A 20980-nucleotide genomic window follows, 5' to 3' on the forward strand; every position below is an offset into this window, starting at 1 on the left:
GGCAGCCAGTTCTCCCCTGGAAATGAAGTCTAGGCCCTCTCTACCTGCCCCCGTGCCAGCACACACCCCAAGGGCTGGCAGGGGTAGAGCCCCGCACAGAGGGACAGTTCTGGCACGCTGCTCAGATGCAGCCGTGTCTGGCTTTCTGCCAGAACCACGATCAAGACCAGGGCCAGGGGAACCAGAGGCAGATGCCCTCCCTCGGGGCCGCACTCTTCTTCGGTCCTCAGAAGCCTGGCAATGACCCGTCAGGTTGGCAGCGCTCTGATAAGACAGGTAGCTAGAGCTGAGTCACAGCTGTGGCCTGCCGCCCTAGCTCAGTTCAGGTAAACAGAGAAAAAAGGCGAAACGTCAGGGCACACCAAGTGGCACAAAGAGATGCCAGCCTCTCTGCCGGTCTGTGGTGCCCATGCCAACCTTCTCACCGGGCACCCCCTCCCCTGCACCCGGTAACAGAGGCCCCACACAAATGCAACAGGTGGCATTGAGGTAAGGGCAGCCAGGGAGAGTCCCTCGGTGGGTGTGCCCAGGTCTGACAACCTGTCACACAGCTGTGTGACCCAGACCCCTGACAACTGCTTCCCAGCTGGCACAAATGGCTGTCACCACAGCCAAGTCCAAGGTCAGGGACGAGAACAATGCCTCTTGCAGCCATCATCCATATAGGTGTGGACAGGAGCAGGCATGGGGGCCTTCAAGCCAGAGGCTGGGCCAGAGCCGCCCTGCCTCCCCAGTACACACAATTCAAGGCAACTAGATTTGGGGGATGGGTAAGGGAACAGGGGTAACTCGTGGGGTTGGGGCTTCCTGTGGCAGAGGTAGAAGCCCAGAGGGTCCAGGTAGGGATGGGGGAGTGTGAATTGCTCCTGCTTCTTGTCCTCCTTCAACAGTCGGAAACCATTTCCAAATAGTCAGGGAACACTCCCTCAAGCCAATGGGAAAAGAAATACATTGAAAACAAGAGTTTCCTCCAAGAATAAAGAAGAGCCTCTTGACTTCCACCTCTTCTACTTGACCCCCACTGCCTCTTTGCCCTCCCTCCTTCCCATCACATGACCTTCTGCTTCCAGCCATTTGATCTCTGAAAGACTTAGAAACTCAAGTCAATTCCTCCCTCACTGACAAGTTAAGGAAATGAGAGTTTATGTGGGAACATTACCCTGAGAGGAGGCCAGGCTCCTCCAGCTATTCAGCCTGCAGACATTTGCTACACCGGGCCATGTGGGGATGTGGAGATGACCATGATGCTCTCATTGAGAGACTTACACCGCTGCCCTGGCCTGACTGGAAGCCCAGGGATTCCCCACCCCCAGACTGCAGGTCTCTGTTCCCCACACTGTTCCAGGCACTGCAGTGTGTATGCATGTGTGTCTGGCTGGCTGCTGAGGCTGGGGTAGGGCAGGAGGGGCAGCAATGCCATGCCCCTCCAAGACTGATCCCCAGTCTGCTAGGGCTCTACAGCCTGAGAGATCTTCTTGCTTTTCAGATTCCGAGTTGGGAGATGGAAATGAAAGCAGCATTTATCAAGGCAACAGCCGGGTCGTCTAGCGAGGGTGCTGGCTGTGGAGCTTGGCGAGGCCTTTCCCCCCAGCCGCCTTTTCTACATCCCCATGTGCCTCCCTTCCCCCTCTTTACTGAAACTGAAACCAATGTGTTCACAGTTATCATTTTCACCTTGCGCCGCTCTCTTCTTGGGGTCTGGCTTGAGCATCTACGGACAGCAACAGTGACCAGTCCAGACCCAGACAGCGCAGGCCAAGCAACCTAGGCTTGTTGAGCCCCCTGCAGGCTGCCCTGCTGCTGCCCCTGAGCCCAGAAGCCCAAGGGGCCCCAGCAGCCCTGACAGGCCCACTGGCCTGGGGTCCCTCAGCTGAGGGTGCCTGCCCAGGCCTCACTCCACCCCGAGTGGAATTGTGCCACGTAGTCAGTAAACTGACTTTATTCACCCAGTTTCACTTGTGCTTATTCCAGTTTCCTTGGACAAAGGCTCAGGGTCTCAACCTCAGAATGTCCCCAACTGACTGCCCCGAGGAACTCAAGGGTGGGTTCCGAAGCTTTTAACTGTTTAAGAGATGCAATCACTAACCATCCTGAACCAGACCAAGCCGCACCACAAGCAACACCTGTGACCTTTGCCTCACTTTTAATGCTAAGAGCTCCTCTCCGGGAGGAGCTGAGGCCTTGTCACCATAACCTGCAGTGTGTGTGGAAGCACGTTTTCCAGCTGAGGCTGCGCCAGCAATACCCATCGCTCCCTTTTGAATATTCATTCCCCATCCGAAATCAAGGCCCCTGCTTCCCTTTGTTTGGGAACGCCATGACTTTGGAAGTGATTCCGTGTGGATATAAGTTATCCTTTGTGTGACAACTACTTCTGGTTGAGAGTCTGATTGTAACTCTTCCAGGAGGCGAATCCACTTTTGGTTCTGGAACGGGCTGAGAGGGAAGCACATCTCACAGCCCCACCCCACCTCCACTTCTTGCTCCCACCATCACTCCCACCACAGGTGACACATCCTGGACCCCATGGGCTGGGACAGGCGGGATGGCCAGTTGCCCCTGTAGGTACCCACTACCCACTTAGGACGGGTTTGGTGTGTGGACTCCACACTTCTAATTACGTCTTACGGCCCAAAGACCACATCAAGACTTGAAAGATGGAGAGAACAACTACTGATACATGCAAAACATTATGCTAAGTGAAAGACCCAGGCACAAAAGACTATATTGGTATGATTCTATTTATGTGCAATTTCTAGAAAAGGCAAAACCGGAGAAACAAAGATCAGTGGTTGCCGAGGGATGGGGCAGGGAGTGCAGATTGACAGCGGCTGGGTTCCAGGGGGCTTTTTGGGGTGATGCAGGTGTTCTAAAGCTGGTTCCGGGAAATGTTTACACAACCAGATAAATTTACTAAAGCTCATTGAACTGTGTGCATCAATGGGGCAACTCTGTGGTATAATTGTAAAATAGGCCTTGATAAATTTTCTAAAAAGTAGAGGAAGGGACAGAGGAAGGCTGAGAGAGAGACAGGCGGAATGAAAAGGAGGCAGCGTTTCTCCCTCCCACCTTCAAGGCCCACCCTCCTCAGACCAGGGGTGGCCACTGTAGGCGCCACTGCAAAGGGGGCCCCCCAGGTGAATTATGGTGCCAATAGGGTCTTAGAAAGACTGGAATTGAATTAGCTTAAAATCTTGTCCCTCTCCTCTGATATGTTCCACAGTTTAACAGTGACTCAACTCCTGCAAACAATTCAGCCAGGTGGCCTAGATCCAAGATCCAATAAAGGGACATCTTTCAATGTTGGTAGAGCCTAGAAGGGCCACTCAAGTTGAAAATATCTCCCTGATGTAAATAAAATTCCTAAAATCTCCAGTTCCTCCATTCACAAAAGGAACCCGATGTCCTACTCATTCTATGAGAAAAGGGGCCTTTATTTTTTAACTGAACTTTCAGGTTGACAGAATGTAAAGGATTTGTCCAGGAGCCAATACTGAGACACGTCTAGGAAGGGATGATGCATATTTAAAAATGAATTTATAGAGAGCTCAATGGAATTTGAGGTGGCCGTGTAAACGTTCTAACAGGCCAAACCCGCAGTAAGATATGACAGTGTTTGAGGCAGCCACCCTGAGACCGTCACAGGTTGACATCAGCCAATGTTGGGTTTTTAAAAACTATTTCAAGGATTTACCCACGCACCCAGGAGTGCCTCCTCTGAATTCTGGGGTGGGAGAGATGCAGCAGAACTGCTATCTACCCACGCCATCAACTCAACAGTGCTGCAGCCTGGGGGTCTGCCGATGGGGCTCCTCATAGCATGAGGTGCCAAAAGGACGGAGTCTCATTTACTAGGAGACAGTGATGGGGAGCTGGCCCCATGGCCAAGTGGTTAATTAAAGTTCCATGTGCTCTGCTTCAGCAGCCCGGGTTCACGAGTTCAGATCTCGGGTGCAGACCTACTCCACTCACCAGCCATGCTGTGGAGGCATCCCACATACAAAGTGGAGGAAGAGCGGCACACATGTTAGCTCAGGGCAAATCTTCCTCACACACACACACAAGACAGGGATGAAAAGGGCTATCTTTCCTCCTCTAACTGGGTAAATATTGCCAGAATCTATTAGAGGGTGAGGCACAGTGGGTGGGACACAGGTATTTCCAAGTCTTTGGCTCTTCAGACAGCTGGCATCAGGACCCTCAAACATTTACCAACCATCAACCACGTGCAAGGTTGTGAGGACACAGGAAAAGTGCATGATGCCCACCCTCCTGGAGTTCGGTCTTATTTGGGCAATTGGACATATACAGAAAAAGCCAAATCGAGGTAATAAGAGCCCACATGTGCCACTTAGAGAGCAGCTCCTATGAGCAGGGCCTGGAGATAATCATTTTACATTTATCTCTAATCCTCACAATGAGCCTGTGAGGCAGACATTATTAACCCCACATTACATGGGACGAAGCCCGTATTCAGGTTTTCCAGAGAAGCAGAACCAATAGGATACAGAGAAATATAGAAAGAGACTTATGAGGGATTGGCTCATGTGATTATGGGGGCTGAGAAATCCCATGATCTGCCATCTGCAAGCTGAAGACCCAGGAAGGCCGGTGGTGGTGTTCCAGTTCAAACCCGAAGGCCTGAGAAGCAGGGGAACCCATAGAGTGAATCCATGCCCGAGCCCTAAAGCCCGAGAACCAGGAGCACCATGTCTGAGGGCAGGAGAAGACGGACGTCCCAGCTCAGGCAGAGAGAAAATTTGCCCTTCCTCCAACTTGTTGTTCTATATAGGCCTTCAACAGATTGGAAGAGGCCCACCCACGTTGGGGAGAGTGATATTCTTTCCTCAGTCTATAGATCCAAACGCTAATCTCTCCTGAAACACCTTCACAGACACACCCAGAAATGATGTTTTCCCAGCTCTCTGGGTATCCCTTAGCCCCGTCAAGTTGACACATAAAATTAACCACCACAAAACCTAACATCCGGGAAGTTAAGTGACGTGCCTAAGTTTACAGGGTAAAGTGAAGTCTGTGGGCCAAGTCCACACTCCTGGCAGGCCTGCAAGAGAGGTAATATCCTTAACCAGCTCCAGAAGTCAGGGGCTTAGGTGGTCACCAGGACCAGGGGTGTAGCAAAGGCTTGAAGAAGGAAAGGGCCTGGAAGGAGGGTGGAGCCCAGGCAAACAGAGAGGTGGAGGAGGGAAGGGCAAGTGGGGAGCACACACAGACTTAGGGTGTGGTGAGAGCAGCTGGCCAGAATGGGGTCACTGGGCAGGGGAGCCAGAGGACCCCGAGGCCAGGACAGGGAGCCGAGGGTCCACACATAGACAGCAGGGAGCTACCAAAAACCACCTACCCAGACTGGTGAGATGAGGGCAGTGCGACCTAGAAGAGCTGGCAGCAGGAGCGAGGGGAGAGCACCCCGTTGCTTGGGGTGAGTTGGCTGCCCTTGGGGAGGCGAGTGTGAGCTTTAAAATGTCCGTAATAGTGTAAACGCCTAATATATCAACTGAGCCCCCACCTCATTTCTATGCATTCTTTGCAAGACCATGCATTGTATCCCATGGTCCCACCCCAGCCCAGGCTACCCAGGTACCCTTCCCCCACTGTCTTGGAAGGGAAGCCATAGAAGAGAAGGAGAGAGGTCGTGCTCAGCCCTTAAACTCAAAATAGTCTCCTGAAACTCTCAGCAGAGATGATACATTGAGACAAAGTTCTGAGTCTCAGAACCTGACAGCAAGATGGGAGGCGGCTCTCCAGTGCTCACTGCCCACCTCCCAACGCTTCTTATAGAGCAGGAGGTGTGGAGGAGAGGTGGCACGGTAAGTTCTTCCCCTCTTTGTACCTCAGTTCCCTCATCCATAAGGGGGACAATAGCATCTGCTTTATGGTGTGTTGAGAGGATAAAATGAGTTAATTCATGGTAACCAGTTAGAACAGGGCCACACTGATTATTATCATTGTCACGGAGGAATGGCATGTCTGAGGCAGCCCCAGTATGGGGAGAGACACCATCAAAAAGTTTCCTCAGTCCCAAAGAGAGATGCAGAAGGGCATCCTGCATCAGCAGCAGGGCTCTCCACTGACCCGGGACCAGAACTGGACTCTCCATCAGACCTCAGGACTTAGAGGTGCCGGGGAGGAGAGGAGGAAATGCCAACTGGACTAGAAAACCTGAAATGACCAGGATTTCCCTGAAAGGGCTACAGCTGACGTCCTGCCATCAGCTGATATCAGAAGATTGTCTATTTTTTGATTGACTGCCAGCAATTAATCCATTTCGAAGGGAAAATTCCTGCTTGCTGCTCTGCTCCTTCCCTTTCTCCAGGGCTGGCACCCCGCCTGCTTTTCTGGACAAGGAAGGACTGAAATCCGCAGCTCAAGTGCCGATTCTGTGCGAGTCAAGATGGAAGTCAGCCTTTTCCTGGGGCTCTTGGTGGCACTGGCCCCTAAGATAAAGTTCTATCTCACATTGGTGTCCCCTCGAGGCCCCTCCTACCTTCCTCCATCTCCTTTCCCCTTTCCCCCCTCCTCCTGCCTTCCCTTCTTGGGATCCTCCCTCAAGATGCACTTCCTCACCTTGCTGCTGCGACAGACTCAAGCCCTCGTGCTCGAGGCAGCTTGGCAGGGCCCGGGCCGCTCCGTTCCAGGAGAGCCATGTGGTGCGGCTGGCTGGCTCCTCACCCCTGCGGCCTCATGGTGCTGCCCACTGGGCCAGGCCAGCTCTGCCAGGACACCTGGGAGGAGGCCATCTCTGGCTTGACAAGAATAGGTTGCAAGGAGGCCTGTACCATTCTCTGGAGAGCGGCCCATTCTCCCATTCATTCATGGATTCAGCGAGCTGTCACTGAATGTCCAGGTGGTCAGGGCTGAGCCAGGTTAGCCCTGCCAGTGAAGGCTGGGCTCAGTGCCTGGCATGCCGGGCCTTTGCCCAGGCCCACCAGGATGGGTGTCAGGGCATCCCCCACCCAGCAAAGATGGAATGTGGAGGAGGCGCGAAGTGTTTATTGAATTGAAATGAACAGAAAGAAAGAAGGTTCTGACATGTGCTCCACCAGAACCAGCACTGTCCTGGAGCCAGAGGCAAATGGCTTCAGGCCCAGAGCTTTCCTCCCACCCTGATGGAGCCCCCAAGCAGCAATGCTTAGAGCAAGGTCTACGCGGAGCCCCCAGGTGCCTGTGACGCCGTCTGAAATGCTTTGGGGTGGGGTGCAGGGCTCTGGCGAGGACTGCGGCCCCCAAGGAAAGGAGCGAGGAGTGAGGACAGGTATTTCTGGAGTGACTTAAACCTCTGACACTCACCTGCCACTGCCCCCAGGTGGCACTGGCATTTGGGGCCTCACTTCCTCAGCGGCTCCTCGCAGCCCCCACCCTGGAGCTGGTGACCCTGCCTCTACCCTCAACTTTTCTTCTCTCCCAGGGCAAGGTCAGCAGTGGGCGTCCCAGGGGGCATCTGCCCCAGCCTGGTCAAGCAATCTTTGAGTTGTGGCCAATGGCAGGGCACTTAACTCGCAAAGGGAGCTGTTCCCCAATTTGGAGAGTGAATCACTCCAGGGTGAAGTGGATTAAGCATTAAGGACTCCCTGTAGGATTGGGGCTCCCTCCCAAGTGACCAGACCCTCCATGGGTCCTGCTGCTGCCTGTCAGGACAACACTGCTGAGGCTGCAGAGAGGGGACAGCTCAGAGAAGCAGCTCACGAGCCCCCCCCCTCAGTAAATGGCACCCCATTTACCCTGCTGTCCAGGCCAAGAGCTTTGGACTTCTCAATGCATATCTTTTATATTGTTTAGGTTTTGAACCATGTGACAGTATTACCTATTCAGAAAAGTAAAAAATTGGCCTTTCTGAGAGAATTGGATGACGACATAAGGAGATGGAAAGACATTCCATGTACATGGATTGGAAGAATAAACATAGTTAAAATGTCCGTTCTACCTAAAGCAATCTACAGATTCAATGCCATCCCAATCAGAATCCCAATGACATTCTTTACAGAATTAGAACAAAGAATCCTAAAATTCATATGGGACAACAAAAGACCCCGAGTTTCTAAAGCAATCCTGAGAAAAAAGAACAAAACGGGAGGCATCACAATCCCTGACTTCAAAACATACTACAAAGCTACAGTAATCAAAACAGCATGGTACTGGTACAAAAACAGGTGCACAGATCAATGGAACAGAATTGAAAGCCCAGAAATAAAACCACACATCTGTGGACAGCTTATCTTTGACAAAGGAGCTGAGGGCATACAATGGAGGAAAGAAAGTCTTTTCAACAAATGGTGCTGGGAAAACTGGAAAGCCACATGTAAAAGAATGAAAATTGACCATTCTTTTTCACCATTCACCAAAATAAACTCAAAATGCATCAAAGACCTAAAGGTGAGACCTGAAACCATAAGGCTTCTGGAAGAAAACGTAGGCAGTACGCTCTTTGACATCAGTATTAAAAGGATCTTTTCGGACACCATGCCTTCTCAGAGAAGGGAAACAATAGAAAGAATAAACAAATGGGATTTCATCAGATTAAAGAGCTTCTTCAAGGCAAATGAAAACAGGATTGAAACAAAAAAACAACCCATTAACTGGGAAAAAATATTTGCAAGTCATATATCTGACAAAGGCTTAATATCCATAATATATAAAGAACTCTCACAACTCAACAACAAAAAATCAAACAACCCAATCAAAAAATGGGCTGGAGACATGAACAGACATTTCTCCAAAGAAGATATACTGATGGCCAATAGGCACATGAAAAGATGCTCATCATCGCTGATCATCAGGGAAATGCAAATCAAAACTACACTAAGATATCACCTTACACCCGTTAGAATGACAAAAATATCTAAAACTAATAGCAACAAATGTTGGAGAGGTTGCGGAGAAAAAGGAACCCTCATACACTGCTGGTGAGAATGCAAACTGGTGCAGCCACTATGGAAAACAGTATGGAGATTCCTCAAAAAACTAAAAATAGAACTACCATACGATCCAGCCATCCCACTACTGGGTATTTATCCAAAGAGCCTGAAGTCAGCAATCCCAAAAGTCCTGTGCACCCCAATGTTTATTGCAGCACTGTTTACAATAGCCAAGACGTGGAAGCAACCTAAGTGCCCATCAACAGACGAATGGATAAAGAAGATGTGGTACATATATACAATGGAATACTACTCAGCTGCAAAACAGAACAAAATCATTCCATTTGCAATAACATGGATGGACCTTGAGAGAATTATGTTAAGTGAAATAAGCCAGCGAGAGAAAGATAATCTGTGTATGACTCCACTCATATGAGGAATTTAAAACTATGGACCAAGAACAGTTTAGTGGATACCAGGGGAAAGGTGGGGTGGGGGGTGGGCACAAAGGGTGAAGTGGTGCACCTACAACATGACTGACAAACATTAATGTACAACTGAAATTTCACAAGATTGTAACCTATCAATAACTCAATTTAAAAAAAAAAAAAGTAAAAAATTATTTAAAAAATTCATGAACCAGGCAAAACACGCATGCATGCGCACAGAATCTGACGGCTGCTGCAGTCCTGACCGGAACCACCATCTTCAAATGTCAATCTTTTAGCCATTCCCACTGACTTCCCACTATACTCAAAATAACATCCACGCTCTCCACCACTGCCTTCAAGGCCCTGGGCATTCAGGCCCCTCCCCACCTCTGAACTCCAGGGACCCCCACAGCAGGGCCCTGCATTCGCTGTTCCCTGCCTAGGACCTGGCCTAGGTGCCTGCTTTGCTCACCTCTGACATCCTTCAGGCTCCAGGCTCCCTTCCCCTGTGAGACATCCCCCGACCCCCACCCCAGTCCAAACTGGCGCCCTCCCCCAGCCTGCTTCAGTTTTCACAGTACCCGCCCGGCCTGGGGAGTGGACTCGCCTTCGCTGGCAGGGCCCTCTCTCCGTTTGCTGCTCTATTTGCAGCTCCAGTGTCCTGAATTAACGAGCAGAGGAGTGAAAGCCGGTGGGGGGGCAGTCCTGTCCTCCACTCCCCTGCCTCTGGGTGGTGTCAGAGCCCAAGCCCCCAGAACAAATGTGCGCTTTCTCACAGCTCAAACACAGGTATGAGGCTGCCATGGAAGGGCGATGTGAAACCCCTACCCGGAGCTGGCCTGAGCACCTTAAATGATCCCCTAGGAGCCACAGCCCAGAAATGACAGTAACGGCTGGCTTTTATGGGGCACTTACTGTAGGAGCTCGAAGGTGCTATTCTAAGCACTTTGCTCAGATCTCATTTAACCCTCAAACATCCTTAAAGCAGCCCCAGGAGGTGGGTCCCGTTCTCCCGTTTGACCCCTGCTGAAGGGCAAGCTCAGCTGCCCAAGCTCACAGCCGGCCGTGGCTCCTGCCCTCTCACCCACACACAGGTCCCCAGGAAGAGAGAAAACGGAGCAGGCCCAGAAAGGTGAGGTCCCGGAAGAAGAGACAGGAGTCAGAGTGTCTCTATGGGGCCCAGAGATAGATGCGATTGGTATGGACTGCAGAAAGACCGCACCATGCAAGCTCCAAAACGACATTTCTCTCTGCAGGCCTACAAGCAACAAGGCTCACAACAGGACAGAGCAGAACTCTTCTCTCTCGGGCCTCTTGAAGGTGTTTTATTTGTTTGCTTTTCTTTTTCCTTTTTTTTTTTTTTAACAATATTGACACATTAAAAAAATTAAGAACTACAAAGAAAGGACCATGTCTTTGAGTCTGTGTTCACATTGTCCCGCGCGGCGGCACCAGGACTGGCCGGTCACTCCTCAGGCGGGATTCCGACCTCTGGGAAAGGCACGGGGTCAGCCTCCCATCACTGGGCAGCTCCAGGAGCTCGGGCGCTGTTCCTCTGGGACCCATCAGAGGGCGGGCACTGGGGCCATCCCTAGGCTCCCGCTTCTCTGAGGCCCCCAGGACTCTGGCAACCCCCTCCACTCTCTCCAAACCAGACCCAGGAGCTGAAAATATTAGGGAACTTATTTTGGTCCCCACAGGGGACTCTTTAGGGACAGAGCCCTCCCCCCGACCGGCAGGAGATGACACCCTAGTCCAGCCTGGTCACCCCCAGGAGGTCTGGGTGTCTCTCCCCAGTCCTGTCTTCAGCTCAGCTGACACCATAGTGGTGCCCTGATTCTCAGGCCCCACCCAGGCCCCTCCTGCCACGCCCCATGGCCACTCCAGCAGGCACAGGAGTGACAGATGCTCAGCCCCCTCAGCCGACCCCCACCAAGAGCAAGAGGGCTCCCCAGATCCCAGGGCCCTGACTCAGAAGGAAGAGCTGGGTGAGGAGCGTGGACAGGGGCCAGAGTGAGGGGCTCAGAGCTGAGGCTGCCAGGTGGGGAGCAGAGAAGCGGCAGAGGCTGGCTGAGGACTCAGGGGGGCGCTCCTCAGGCTCTGCAATGAGAAGGGGTCCCCGGGCACGGGTCAGCAGGCCTGGGCAGGGGGGCCTGAGGAGAGAGATGCAGAAGGGGGCTCCCATCCTGCCTCTGGTTGCCGTGGGGGCACAGGCCCAGGTGACAAGACCTTGGCCCCCAAAAAGGGAAACGCCACGCTGCACTCAGCCAGGCCTCAGCCCAGCCCTCAGGCGAGGGAGGGGCCCCACCAGCCCAGGCCCTGCCCAGCCCCAGCTTCCAACAGCGGCTCCCAAGGGCACCCCTCACAGGCCATCTGGACTGGTAGCTGGTGGGGGGCCCGGTTACCCCAGGGCCCAGCCTCCCTAGCTCCTCCTCCCCAGCCCTGCCCACTCCCTTCGCTCTACTCCTGCTGCTCATTCATTTCCATGTCAGACACCAGGATGTTCTTCTCCGTGGCCTCGCCAGGGCTGGAGGAGCTCCGGCTGTAGCGGGCACCCTCAAAGGCCCCACGCTCAACGCTCTGTCGCCGCCGGTAGAGGATCAGGGCCGCAGTCAGCAGGGCCAGGAGCAGCAGCACGGCCATCAGCACCACCACCAGGGCCGCTGGGTTCTCTGGGAGCGCTGCTGCAGCCAGATGGACCCTCAGTTGAGAAGCCCCGCCACTGAGGGGCAGCCCGCCCACCCACTGCCAGAACGAGGGGACAAGGAGGGAGAGGTCCCTGCCTTCGACTCACCTGATGGGGAGAAGGTGCTCTCCTCAGCTGCGGGGAAGAGGGAGGGACCTGTCAGTAACAGCAGTAGTGATAACAGCAGTCATAAGCAAACACACACAGAGCACTTCCTGAGTGCCACTTTATCAGCTCATTTAATCCTGCAGGTACTGTTATTATCCCCATTTTACACATGAGGATACTGAGGCCACAGTGCTTAAGTAACTTACCCAAGGTCCCAGAGTCCGCTAAGTGGTTTGGCCGCGGCTTGAACCCTGTCTGTGCCCTTAATGACTACAAAATGACGGGTTTGCTCTCTAGTCTAGAAATTTGTAGGAAGGGCCAGTCCCTCCCACAGACCCGTTTAGCCCAGGGGAGGGTCCCATTGGCTCCGGGCCTGTCGGTTCACGCCCTCCCATCCTCTGTGTTGCATGCAGAATGAGAAGCGGCCCCGGCCCCGCCCCAGCACCAGCTGCATGGGCACAGAAGGAGGCTGAGTGGGTGTGCCTGCTTAGCGCTCACCTCGAGGGAGCTTGCAGACAACGCCCATGGTGATGTTGGTGCAGGCGCCGGGGCGCCACAGCCCGCTGCTGCTCTGGATCCAGTAGCAGCTGTTGTGGCTCAGCATGCTGGGGCCCAGGCCAGGGGGCCCCCAGTTGGAGTAGTTCACAGCTGTGTTGTCCTGCCAGACCAGGGTGCCTCCTATGGGAAAGAAGGCACTGAGGGGGTGTGGGGGAGGGGAGACAAAGTGGAGCAGAAACAGACGGGAGAGAGCAGGCCTGTTCTAGAAGCAACTCCCCTGTCCCACAAGTCCTCACCCCACTGAAGCCCTGGTGGAGGGCATCTCCCCTACACCCTGAGGCCTTACCCTCCCCACCCCACACACAGGGTACCCACCTTTGGGGTTGAAGTTCATGCCCAGCCAGGCACCCCGACTCTGGCCCTCGGAGCTCTGCAGGTGCTCCCAGACAAACACGTTTTCCATCTCATCCAGAATGGACAGGACTGCCCCGCCCGCTGGACATGAGGGAGGTCCACGTCAGGCGAGACAGATTTCCCTGGGGTAGCAGAGCTCCCCAGAAAGGCCCTAGCCCTCCTCTCTGGCAGCCTGAGTAGCGGATGGTGTGGCATCCATGTGTTTATGTGTATGTGTGTGTGCATGTGTGGCAGGGGTGTATGTGTGTATTGTCACACATGGTCTTTGTGAACTGGAACACGAGGGGGCATTTATATGGGAGTGCTGCCTATGGGTAGACTGCATTGTAGCATGGGGACCGCATTCGTGGGGTCTATGTCCACAAGAGAGGCTGCTACCTGAACTGCCCATGTGCGGGCTCTAGCCTGCCCCGGCCTACCTCTCTGGCAGCGCTGCAGCGCCTCCTTATGGCCCAGCAGCAGCTCCATGTGGAAGGAGTAACAGTGCTCCCGGAAGGGAATCCAAGCCGAGTCGGCCAGGTCCTGGGGACAGCTGCCATGGTAACTTATTCTTCTGGGAGGAGGGGGCCCTGTAGGGGTGCAGGATTGAGAAAGTAGCCCAAGAGTCCTCCCCAGGGCGGCCTACACCTTGCCCACCCCTTGGCCCCGGCAGGGGGGCACTCACCACTGTTACCTCCACACACAGCCCCCTGCAACTTGGTGTCGCAACTGGTAGTACGCCAGGTCCCATCCACATCCACATAGGCACAGCCCCCTGGCTGCTGAGGCTCCCCGTCCTGCCAGCTCACGTAGCTCAGTGGCTCTTCTGAGACCCAGGAGTACCGCCGGGAGCCCTGGGCACCAGGGGGCCATCAGGGTGGGAGGAAGGGGACCAGCTGGGGGGTGAGCGGGGGCTGGAGGGGCGGGTAAGGCAGGGGGTTAGGAGGAGACAGGGAGGGAAATCAGGAGAGTAGGCCCAGCCCCAGGGCTGGGATGAGTGTTGGGAGCCCACCTCCTCACTGGCCAGCCCAATCCAGAGTGGCGTGCGCAGCCCTCGGGCGGCCTGTGTGAGGAAGGCCTGGGTGTAGGGGTCAGGCACGTGGGCCAGGCTGGCGTTGCGACTCTCACACAGCAGGAGGGCATCATGCCAGCGCAGCGGCTTCTGCAGCAGCCGGAAGGTGCCGTTGAGGTAGGAGAGCTCAGTGCCCGGGGCAGGGGGCAACGCTGCTGGGGATGGGCTCAGGGAAGGGTCTACAGGGAAGGGGGCAGGGCTCAGGCCGGGCTCTGCCTCTCTCACCCCACTCCCAGGCATGTGGCTGGGGGAGTGCCGGACATCAGGCAGAGACCAGGTCTCTTCTGCGCACAGGGCTTGGCACAGACAAATACTTATTAAGTGCTAGCCACTGTTATTATTAATAATACAGTCTTGCTAATAGACAGATGAGAAGCTAGAGCCTTGACCTACTCCTACCCCAGGAACCCAGGGCAGAGGGACACATGCATGGAGCTGCAGGTGCCTCAGACACAGAACCATAAGTTCTTGACACTACGCATGCCCAGTGTCTAGCTCTCCCCGGCCAGCCCTCCATAACCCCAAACCTTCCTCCTGAGACCCTTCAGTGCTCACTGCCTTTCTCTCTGATTGGCGCCTCGCTTTTCTGCCCATCTGCTTCCCAAGCAGATACTAGACTCTGGGGGTGGTCCCAGGAGCCCCTTGAGGTCAGAGACCATGGTCATTCCTCCTGGCATGGCCCACAGCATGGAGTGCAGTGCTGGGGTTTCCAAGTCCACTGGTGACACGTACCTGTGCCCTTCTGGCAGATGAAGCCATGTGTCTCCTCCGTGCAGCTCCGGTCATCCCAGCGGCCAGTGAAGTGAGCTGAGGGGCTGTGCAGGACCACCGTGCAGCTGGTCTGGGGGGAAGGAGCTGCTCAGGGGAGTCCCAGCAGCTGCCCCTCCTTGTGCCACTGCCCCCAAAAGGCTGCACAATGAGGAAAGAGGCTGGAAGGGGGGACCCCAGGAGTGAAGGTAAGTGCTGCAGGCCTGGGCAGTGGGGGTGCAGAGGAGAGAGTGGGGGGCTTCCTCACCGGGATGTTGCCGCTGGGAGCAGGGCTAGGGCCAGAGGGCTCCCCAGGGGCCCAGTTGGTATACAGCAGAGGCTCCTGCTCCACCCACTGGAAGTCCTTCTGCGAGGCATGGAGGCCAATCCAAAGGTCAAAGGTCACATTGGGCAGGCTGGCTGTGATGAATGCTACAGTCCCCCAGAAGAGAGAGCTATGAGCCACAGAGCAGACCCCTGCTCGCTCTGCTCTAGCCATTTTGGGGGACTGTGTCAGAGGATACCGGGGCCTCCCCACGGGCTGGCCCTACCTTGCTCTAAGGGGTTTGCAATGGTGACCAGTTGGGCCTCTTGCTGTTCACAGGAGAACTGTGCCTCTGACCACTTCACCCGGTCCTGGGGGTCCTGGCCCTGGATTCGGAAACACTGTGGGGCGGAGGGGGAGGCGTGATGTCCAGCTCCACCTCCCTGTCCCACAGACCCAGAAACTCGTCTGTGTATCCCTCAGGGGAGGCTTTGGGGCTGTGAGAGAAAAATAGCGGAACCAGGACATCTGGATCTCCTTGAGCAAGGCTTAGCACCCTCTCAACCTGGCACAGCAGGTTCACACACACTCGCCAATGCTCTGGGAAATTTTTAAGTGGAAGGATGTCTTTGGGCCACCAAAGCCTCTACTACCTATGACAACAGTACCGGGGCCACGGATGGGGACAAGATCTGTCTCGATTTCAGCTAAACACCTTTCTGGGTGTTATCTGAAATCTGTTATTTTGCCCTTTGAACTTAATGTTCATCTCCAGGATCCTTTCATTGTTATGTCTGAATGATCCTGGTTAGGCAGCAGCTTCTGACTCTGTAATTTTATGGTTCTCTCTTCCCACTTTTATTACCTCCATAAGGTGAAAGGAACCAACCCTGTGTGGGAAATCTTTTATCAAGTGAAGAGTCTTTATTTGAAAGTGAATGATTTCCAATAATTTTCTGCTCAGAGGCAGTGTGATGGGGGAGAAAGAATGTGAGGAAGCTTTGGAGTCCCAAGGAGGAGCGGCTCAGATTTCAGATCGGACTTAACCTTTCTGGCCTCAACTTTTCCATAAAATGGGAATAAAACTACCTGGCTTTTGGGTCATTTTAAGGATTAAAGAGAACAGTGCACTACACAGAGTAGGTGCTTACAAGTGGATCTAGCACCATCCTACGGATGCAAATGTCAGATTTTAGGTAGACAATTATAAACCCAGAAATAATGCAAGAGCTTTTTGGAGATTTGTCACAAAGCCCATGCATTTCATTTCACAGAAGCAGTTCAGAGCCTCTCTGAGGCCTCCTTTAAATAACTAGGAAAATTAGTCATAACATTTGAAGCAGCAAAGTCACATCCGTACCAGCAAGAAGTAGCAGCTAAAGGGAGGAAGTAGTCAGTTCAGCCCAGCGAACACTCGGGGCCTCTCTACCCGTGCAAGTGTGTTAAGCGCTATGTCAGGTGCCAGCGGCCCTGCCCTCCAGGAGCTTAAAGCTAGTGGGAGAGGCACACTCATTCACGCCTCACCTACATCCAAACGCTATGGGGCTGCAAGGGAGCGCAAACTAGTAAAGCAAGGCATCTAAGGCCAGGGAGTGAGGGGACAAACAGCCTTGCATGCTTCTAAGGCTTTTGACAGGAGGGTACTGGGTATCACTACAATGATGCTGACACATTGAGAAAGGGACCAATTACATACATAAAATATATTCTGTTTTATATTAGGTAGAAGAAGCCATGAGAATAATTTTTTGGAAAAGTTTAATGATGTTCAAAATATAATACTGAGAAAGAAAAGCTGAACGCAAAATTACATTACTTAGCATGATCTCAATTATGTGGAAAAAGGCGGGAAGTGGAGTAACAAATACTGATAGTGGTTGTCTTGGAGAGTATGAAGGTTTTATTTTCTTCTTTTTTTCCCAAAGGTTTAATAATAGACGTGACTTTTTTTTAAGCTAGAAAAGGTGTAATATTCACTTGAATATTCTGAAGAGAGTAGGAACGCCATGACACTAAGAGGCTGGCTGCACTCCAATGCCTGACACAGATTTATGGGTAATATTACCTAGAGTTAACCAACCTAATCCTCACAATGGGGATAAGTGGTCTTACAATGTCCTGCAAAGAAAGCATGGACTGAGGCTCATAGTAATGATGCCAGCACAGCTGAGGGAATGGCGCCCTTCTTCCCGGATAAGCTCTTTCCAGCCACTAGGCAAAAACAACGAAGGTCTAATCAGGTCTGAGAAATCAGCTTAGGGGCGTGAAAGCAACCACTTTTGGAAAGAAACTCTCACTCTAGAGGGAACATTTTGAAAGCATGTCTATTCTGATTAATTTTATTGGCCCAAACTTTTCCTATCCGCACACTCAAAACACCGGGGAAGAGAATTTTCTAAATGGTGTTTTTAAAAATCTGCCAAAGGTTTTTTTTTTAAACTCTCTTCATCAGGTCTTCTCATTAGTTTGTGAGGCAGATCACTTTAAAACACAGAAATTTACTAGCCACTTTTTCGACAAAAATCTTTGCCTAATTGGTAGAGAGACTGAAAAATGGAGAGAATGACTTAGAAAGCCCAGCCGATGATGGATGAACTTCTTCCACTTTAATCTATTTGTCTCATGAGGCAAGTTTTTAATCTACAACAACCATTAAATTCATGTTTTGAAATAATTTCAGCTTCAAACAAGATCTGTGAAGTCATGAATCACAAAGTGTCAGACCAAGACTTTTGTGTGTGCGTGTGAGGAAGACTGGCCCTGAGCTAACATCTGTTGCCAATCTTCCTCTTTTTTTTCTTGAGGAAGATTGTCACTGAGCTAACATCTGTGCCAGTCTTTCTCTATTTTCTGTGGGATGCCTCCACAGCATGGCTTGACAAGCCATACTAAGTCTGCGCCTGGGATCTGAACCTGCTAACCCTGGGCCGCTGAAGCAGAGTGTGCGAACTTAACCACTATGCCACCAGGCCAGCCCCTAGACAAAAATTTTTAAAAATAATGAAGTATATGCAATTACTTTGCCCTTATTAAAATTATTTAAATATCAATAATTATAGTTGACAATTTCTGAGTGAACACAAAAGTGTTTTTCATACCACTAATAAAGTTTTTTTAACGTAAAATACTATTTTTGAGTCTTTAGCTTATACTTTATATTGTTTTGTCCTTGTGCATATTTTACTCCATACAACATCAGTCACATTAGTATGGAAGCAAATAAATATAGTTTATTTATACACGTATATGATGTATACACACATACCTTGTATATTCAGTATTTTGTTTTACGAATAAGAATTCGTTATCAAAATGTTTGGTGACCTCTGATCTAGAACACTCACCAAACCATATGGACAACCTCACATCCGGGTGGATTAGAAAGTGCTACTGCACTGAGTTATTTCCCAAGGAGTCCGGCCCTGGCATTGGGGCCAAGTAGGAAAGAGGTTGGTGGGTACAGGCAAGAGGCCACGACTTTGACGTTGCCAAAGAGCCAGGACTCCTGAGGCTTGCCCTTCCCAAGTTCACGTCCTCTCCCCTGACATCCTTGGGTGCCCCCTCCCCACCTCCTACCTTGTTGAGGAACTGGTTCCAACCAGAGGGGCAGCCCCCCAGGGCTGTGGGAGGCAGGTCTGGGGGCTGTGTCTTTCTGGTGCTGTTGCTGCGCTTGCAGATGTAGGGCAATCCTGTCAGGCACCTCTGGTCCCCCCAGTCCTCTGCATAAAGGGAGGGGACAGGGAGTCATCCCCAGTGCAGGGCAGGGCTGGCAGCACCCTCACCTCACTGAGAGGTGGCTGGGCTGGGGCTCAGGCCTCTGTGTCCAGCTCTGAGCTCAAGCCCTCTGTGACTGCGTGGGGGACCATGGGGACAAGCCCTCCCCTCTCTGGGTCTAGCCCTTCTTGGGTTGTGGGAACAAAGAGAATGAGAGGAGACTGATGGACCCTGCCCAGGCTCTCCTCTCTGCCCTCCTCTTGCCCTCACCTCTACTGGCCGTCACGTACACGCACTTCTTATCCTTGCCGATGGGCCGAGGTTTGCCAGGTGCCCAGGAGATGAAGTTTATAATGGAACCATCTGTCCACCTGCAATGGCACCGAGCAGGGGTGACTCCGCATTGGCCTTGGGGCCGACCTCCCCTGTCTGCAGCAGTGAAGGCCTCGGGAAAGGGGGCAGGGAAGGGCCCAAGTCCAGGGGCTCAGGGGCTGCAGGCTGAAGAGTGGGGCTACTGAGTTCCATGCAGCTGGGGACCAAAGCATGGTGCCTCCAGGTAAGGCCCAGCCCCCCTCAGGCACTCACTTCTCTAACTAGAAACGAAGTCTGAGAATCCCAGAGCTGGGGTCCAAGAGCAACAGTGTGCTCCGATATTTGTGTGCTCCTGGTCCTGCCTGCCTCAGGCCCCCTCATGCATGCGAGATGGGCACTGAATACAAAGAGGCCCCTCTGGACATCATATGTTCTTGCCCATGTCCTGAGGGGGACTTATTCACGAATGACCCCAGCACAGTATGACCTGCCATTATTTAGTGCCCAGTAATGTGCCAGATGCCATGCTAAGGACTTCACATATCTTATTTCTAATCCTCAGAGCAATCCCACCAAGCAGGCCTCATTATTGTCAATTTCAGATGAGAAAACCAAGGCCCAGAAAGGTTAAGTCCTTTGCTGATGGCCACAAGCCAAACAAGGGCAGAACTGGATTCAAAACCAGTTTGAATGTGAGGGTGTGCTCCCTCCCCACCTCCTGTCTGGGGTCAAAGTTGGCCATCTGGCACCACCCCCTCCCACACGTGCTGCCCCAGGTGGGCGCCTACCTGAAGCGCCCGTCGCTCTCTGCGGTGTGCAGGCCAATCCACCAGTGCTGCTCCTGACCCCGGGAGAACTGAGCAAGCGGGCAGGAGGGCAGGTGAGGGTTGGCAGGGCCCTTCCCCTGCTCCGGGGCCTGCCCATCCCCTGCCCGTAGCCCCGGGCTCGCTCGAGTGCCCACCTTCTGCAGGTTGTGCCCCAGGAAGTCCAGCTCGGCCTGGCTGTGCACGGAGGCCAGCTCGGCCTGGAACCACGTGCAGATGCGCTGTGCCTGCGCCCACGTGGAGTGGTGCTCGAAGAACTTGTACTCGGCCTCCTGGAAACGCAGCCATTCCCGCCGGCCTGTGGGGGCAGCGCGGGCATGGGAGTGGCGGCCAGGCTAGGGTCCACGGCATGGGGACCTGCGAGCCCATGGGACCCCGGGCAGGCGCCGCTCCGGGTTCCAGGCCCAAGCTTGCCCCTCCTTCGAGATCAAGGCCCACAGGGCTCCAGGCCTCTGGTTCCCTTTTTCTCGGCTCGAACCCCTAACCCCCTTCGTCTGTACCGGCCGGGTCCCGCCCCGGAGGCGACGCCCTTTCCCCTCTCCCGCCGCCATGGGGAGCAGGGTGGGCAGGGGGCCTCACCTTGCGGGCTGACATCAGGTTCCCGCACGTCCGCACCTACGGGGACAACAGAGACAGAGACACTGCGGCGAAAGGAGCCTCTCCCCTGGACCCCCGGTCCCGCCGCCCTTCGCCCCATCCCTGGTCCCCTAGCGCCACCCCATCCAACCTCTAGGGATCTTGCAGATCCAGTCCAGCTGCGTATCGCATTGCATGGCCACCCACTGCAGGGAGGCCAGGTCGAGCACTGCGCAGCCCCGAATGTCGTCGTCGTCATGCCGGCTCCGGTCGAAATTGTGGTAAGAGAACTGAAGAGGTCGGGGTGGGAGATTCTCAGGCACGGGGCGTATGCTGGCCCCATCCCCAAAACAGACCAACAGGCGGCGCAGCCCAAGCTGGGAAAACCCAACCTGGACTGTGACGCCCCGGGCCCCTTTCGTTTACCCGCCAGCTCGGGCCAGAAGCCCTAGCTCTGCTAAACCTCGCCCACTTCCAGGCCCCG

The 20980-nt window shown here is 53.4% G+C and overlaps 2 protein-coding genes across 26 annotated transcripts in view; one reads left to right on the forward strand and one right to left on the reverse strand.

Moving 5' to 3' along the window:
* Nucleotides 1–1949, forward strand: part of MARCHF10 (membrane associated ring-CH-type finger 10) — a 199788-nt gene extending 197839 nt beyond the window's left edge. For all 17 annotated transcript variants that reach the window (XM_070561709.1, XM_070561712.1, XM_070561714.1 and 14 more), the window contains one exon: nucleotides 1487–1949. In XM_070561709.1, the coding sequence (XP_070417810.1) occupies nucleotides 1487–1768 (282 nt within the window). In that variant the 3' untranslated portion in view covers nucleotides 1769–1949. The remainder of the gene's footprint in view (nucleotides 1–1486) is intronic.
* An 8660-nt stretch (nucleotides 1950–10609) lies between these two features.
* The window catches only part of MRC2 (mannose receptor C-type 2), a 50795-nt gene continuing 40424 nt past the window's right edge, over nucleotides 10610–20980 (reverse strand). For 2 of the 9 annotated variants that reach the window (XM_070561699.1, XM_070561701.1), the window contains exons 15-30: nucleotides 20648–20786; nucleotides 20500–20535; nucleotides 20058–20218; nucleotides 19885–19952; nucleotides 19055–19155; nucleotides 18647–18789; nucleotides 15357–15471; nucleotides 15074–15237; nucleotides 14791–14899; nucleotides 13999–14237; nucleotides 13681–13840; nucleotides 13427–13576; nucleotides 12969–13088; nucleotides 12594–12773; nucleotides 12096–12122; nucleotides 10610–11985 (exon numbers count right to left, since the gene is read on the reverse strand). In XM_070561699.1, the coding sequence (XP_070417800.1) occupies nucleotides 11762–11985; nucleotides 12096–12122; nucleotides 12594–12773; nucleotides 12969–13088; nucleotides 13427–13576; nucleotides 13681–13840; nucleotides 13999–14237; nucleotides 14791–14899; nucleotides 15074–15237; nucleotides 15357–15471; nucleotides 18647–18789; nucleotides 19055–19155; nucleotides 19885–19952; nucleotides 20058–20218; nucleotides 20500–20535; nucleotides 20648–20786 (2136 nt within the window). In that variant the 3' untranslated portion in view covers nucleotides 10610–11761. Of the gene's footprint in view, nucleotides 11986–12095; nucleotides 12144–12593; nucleotides 12774–12968; nucleotides 13089–13426; nucleotides 13577–13671; nucleotides 13841–13998; nucleotides 14238–14790; nucleotides 14900–15073; nucleotides 15238–15356; nucleotides 15472–18646; nucleotides 18790–19054; nucleotides 19156–19884; nucleotides 19953–20057; nucleotides 20219–20499; nucleotides 20536–20647; nucleotides 20787–20980 lie in introns of all 9 variants that reach the window. The other 7 variants (XM_070561694.1, XM_070561698.1, XM_070561697.1 and 4 more) reach the window with 7 other exon arrangements.

Source organism: Equus przewalskii, chromosome 10 (genome assembly GCF_037783145.1).
Source record: "Equus przewalskii isolate Varuska chromosome 10, EquPr2, whole genome shotgun sequence".
Classification (NCBI taxonomy): Eukaryota; Metazoa; Chordata; class Mammalia; order Perissodactyla; family Equidae; genus Equus; species Equus przewalskii.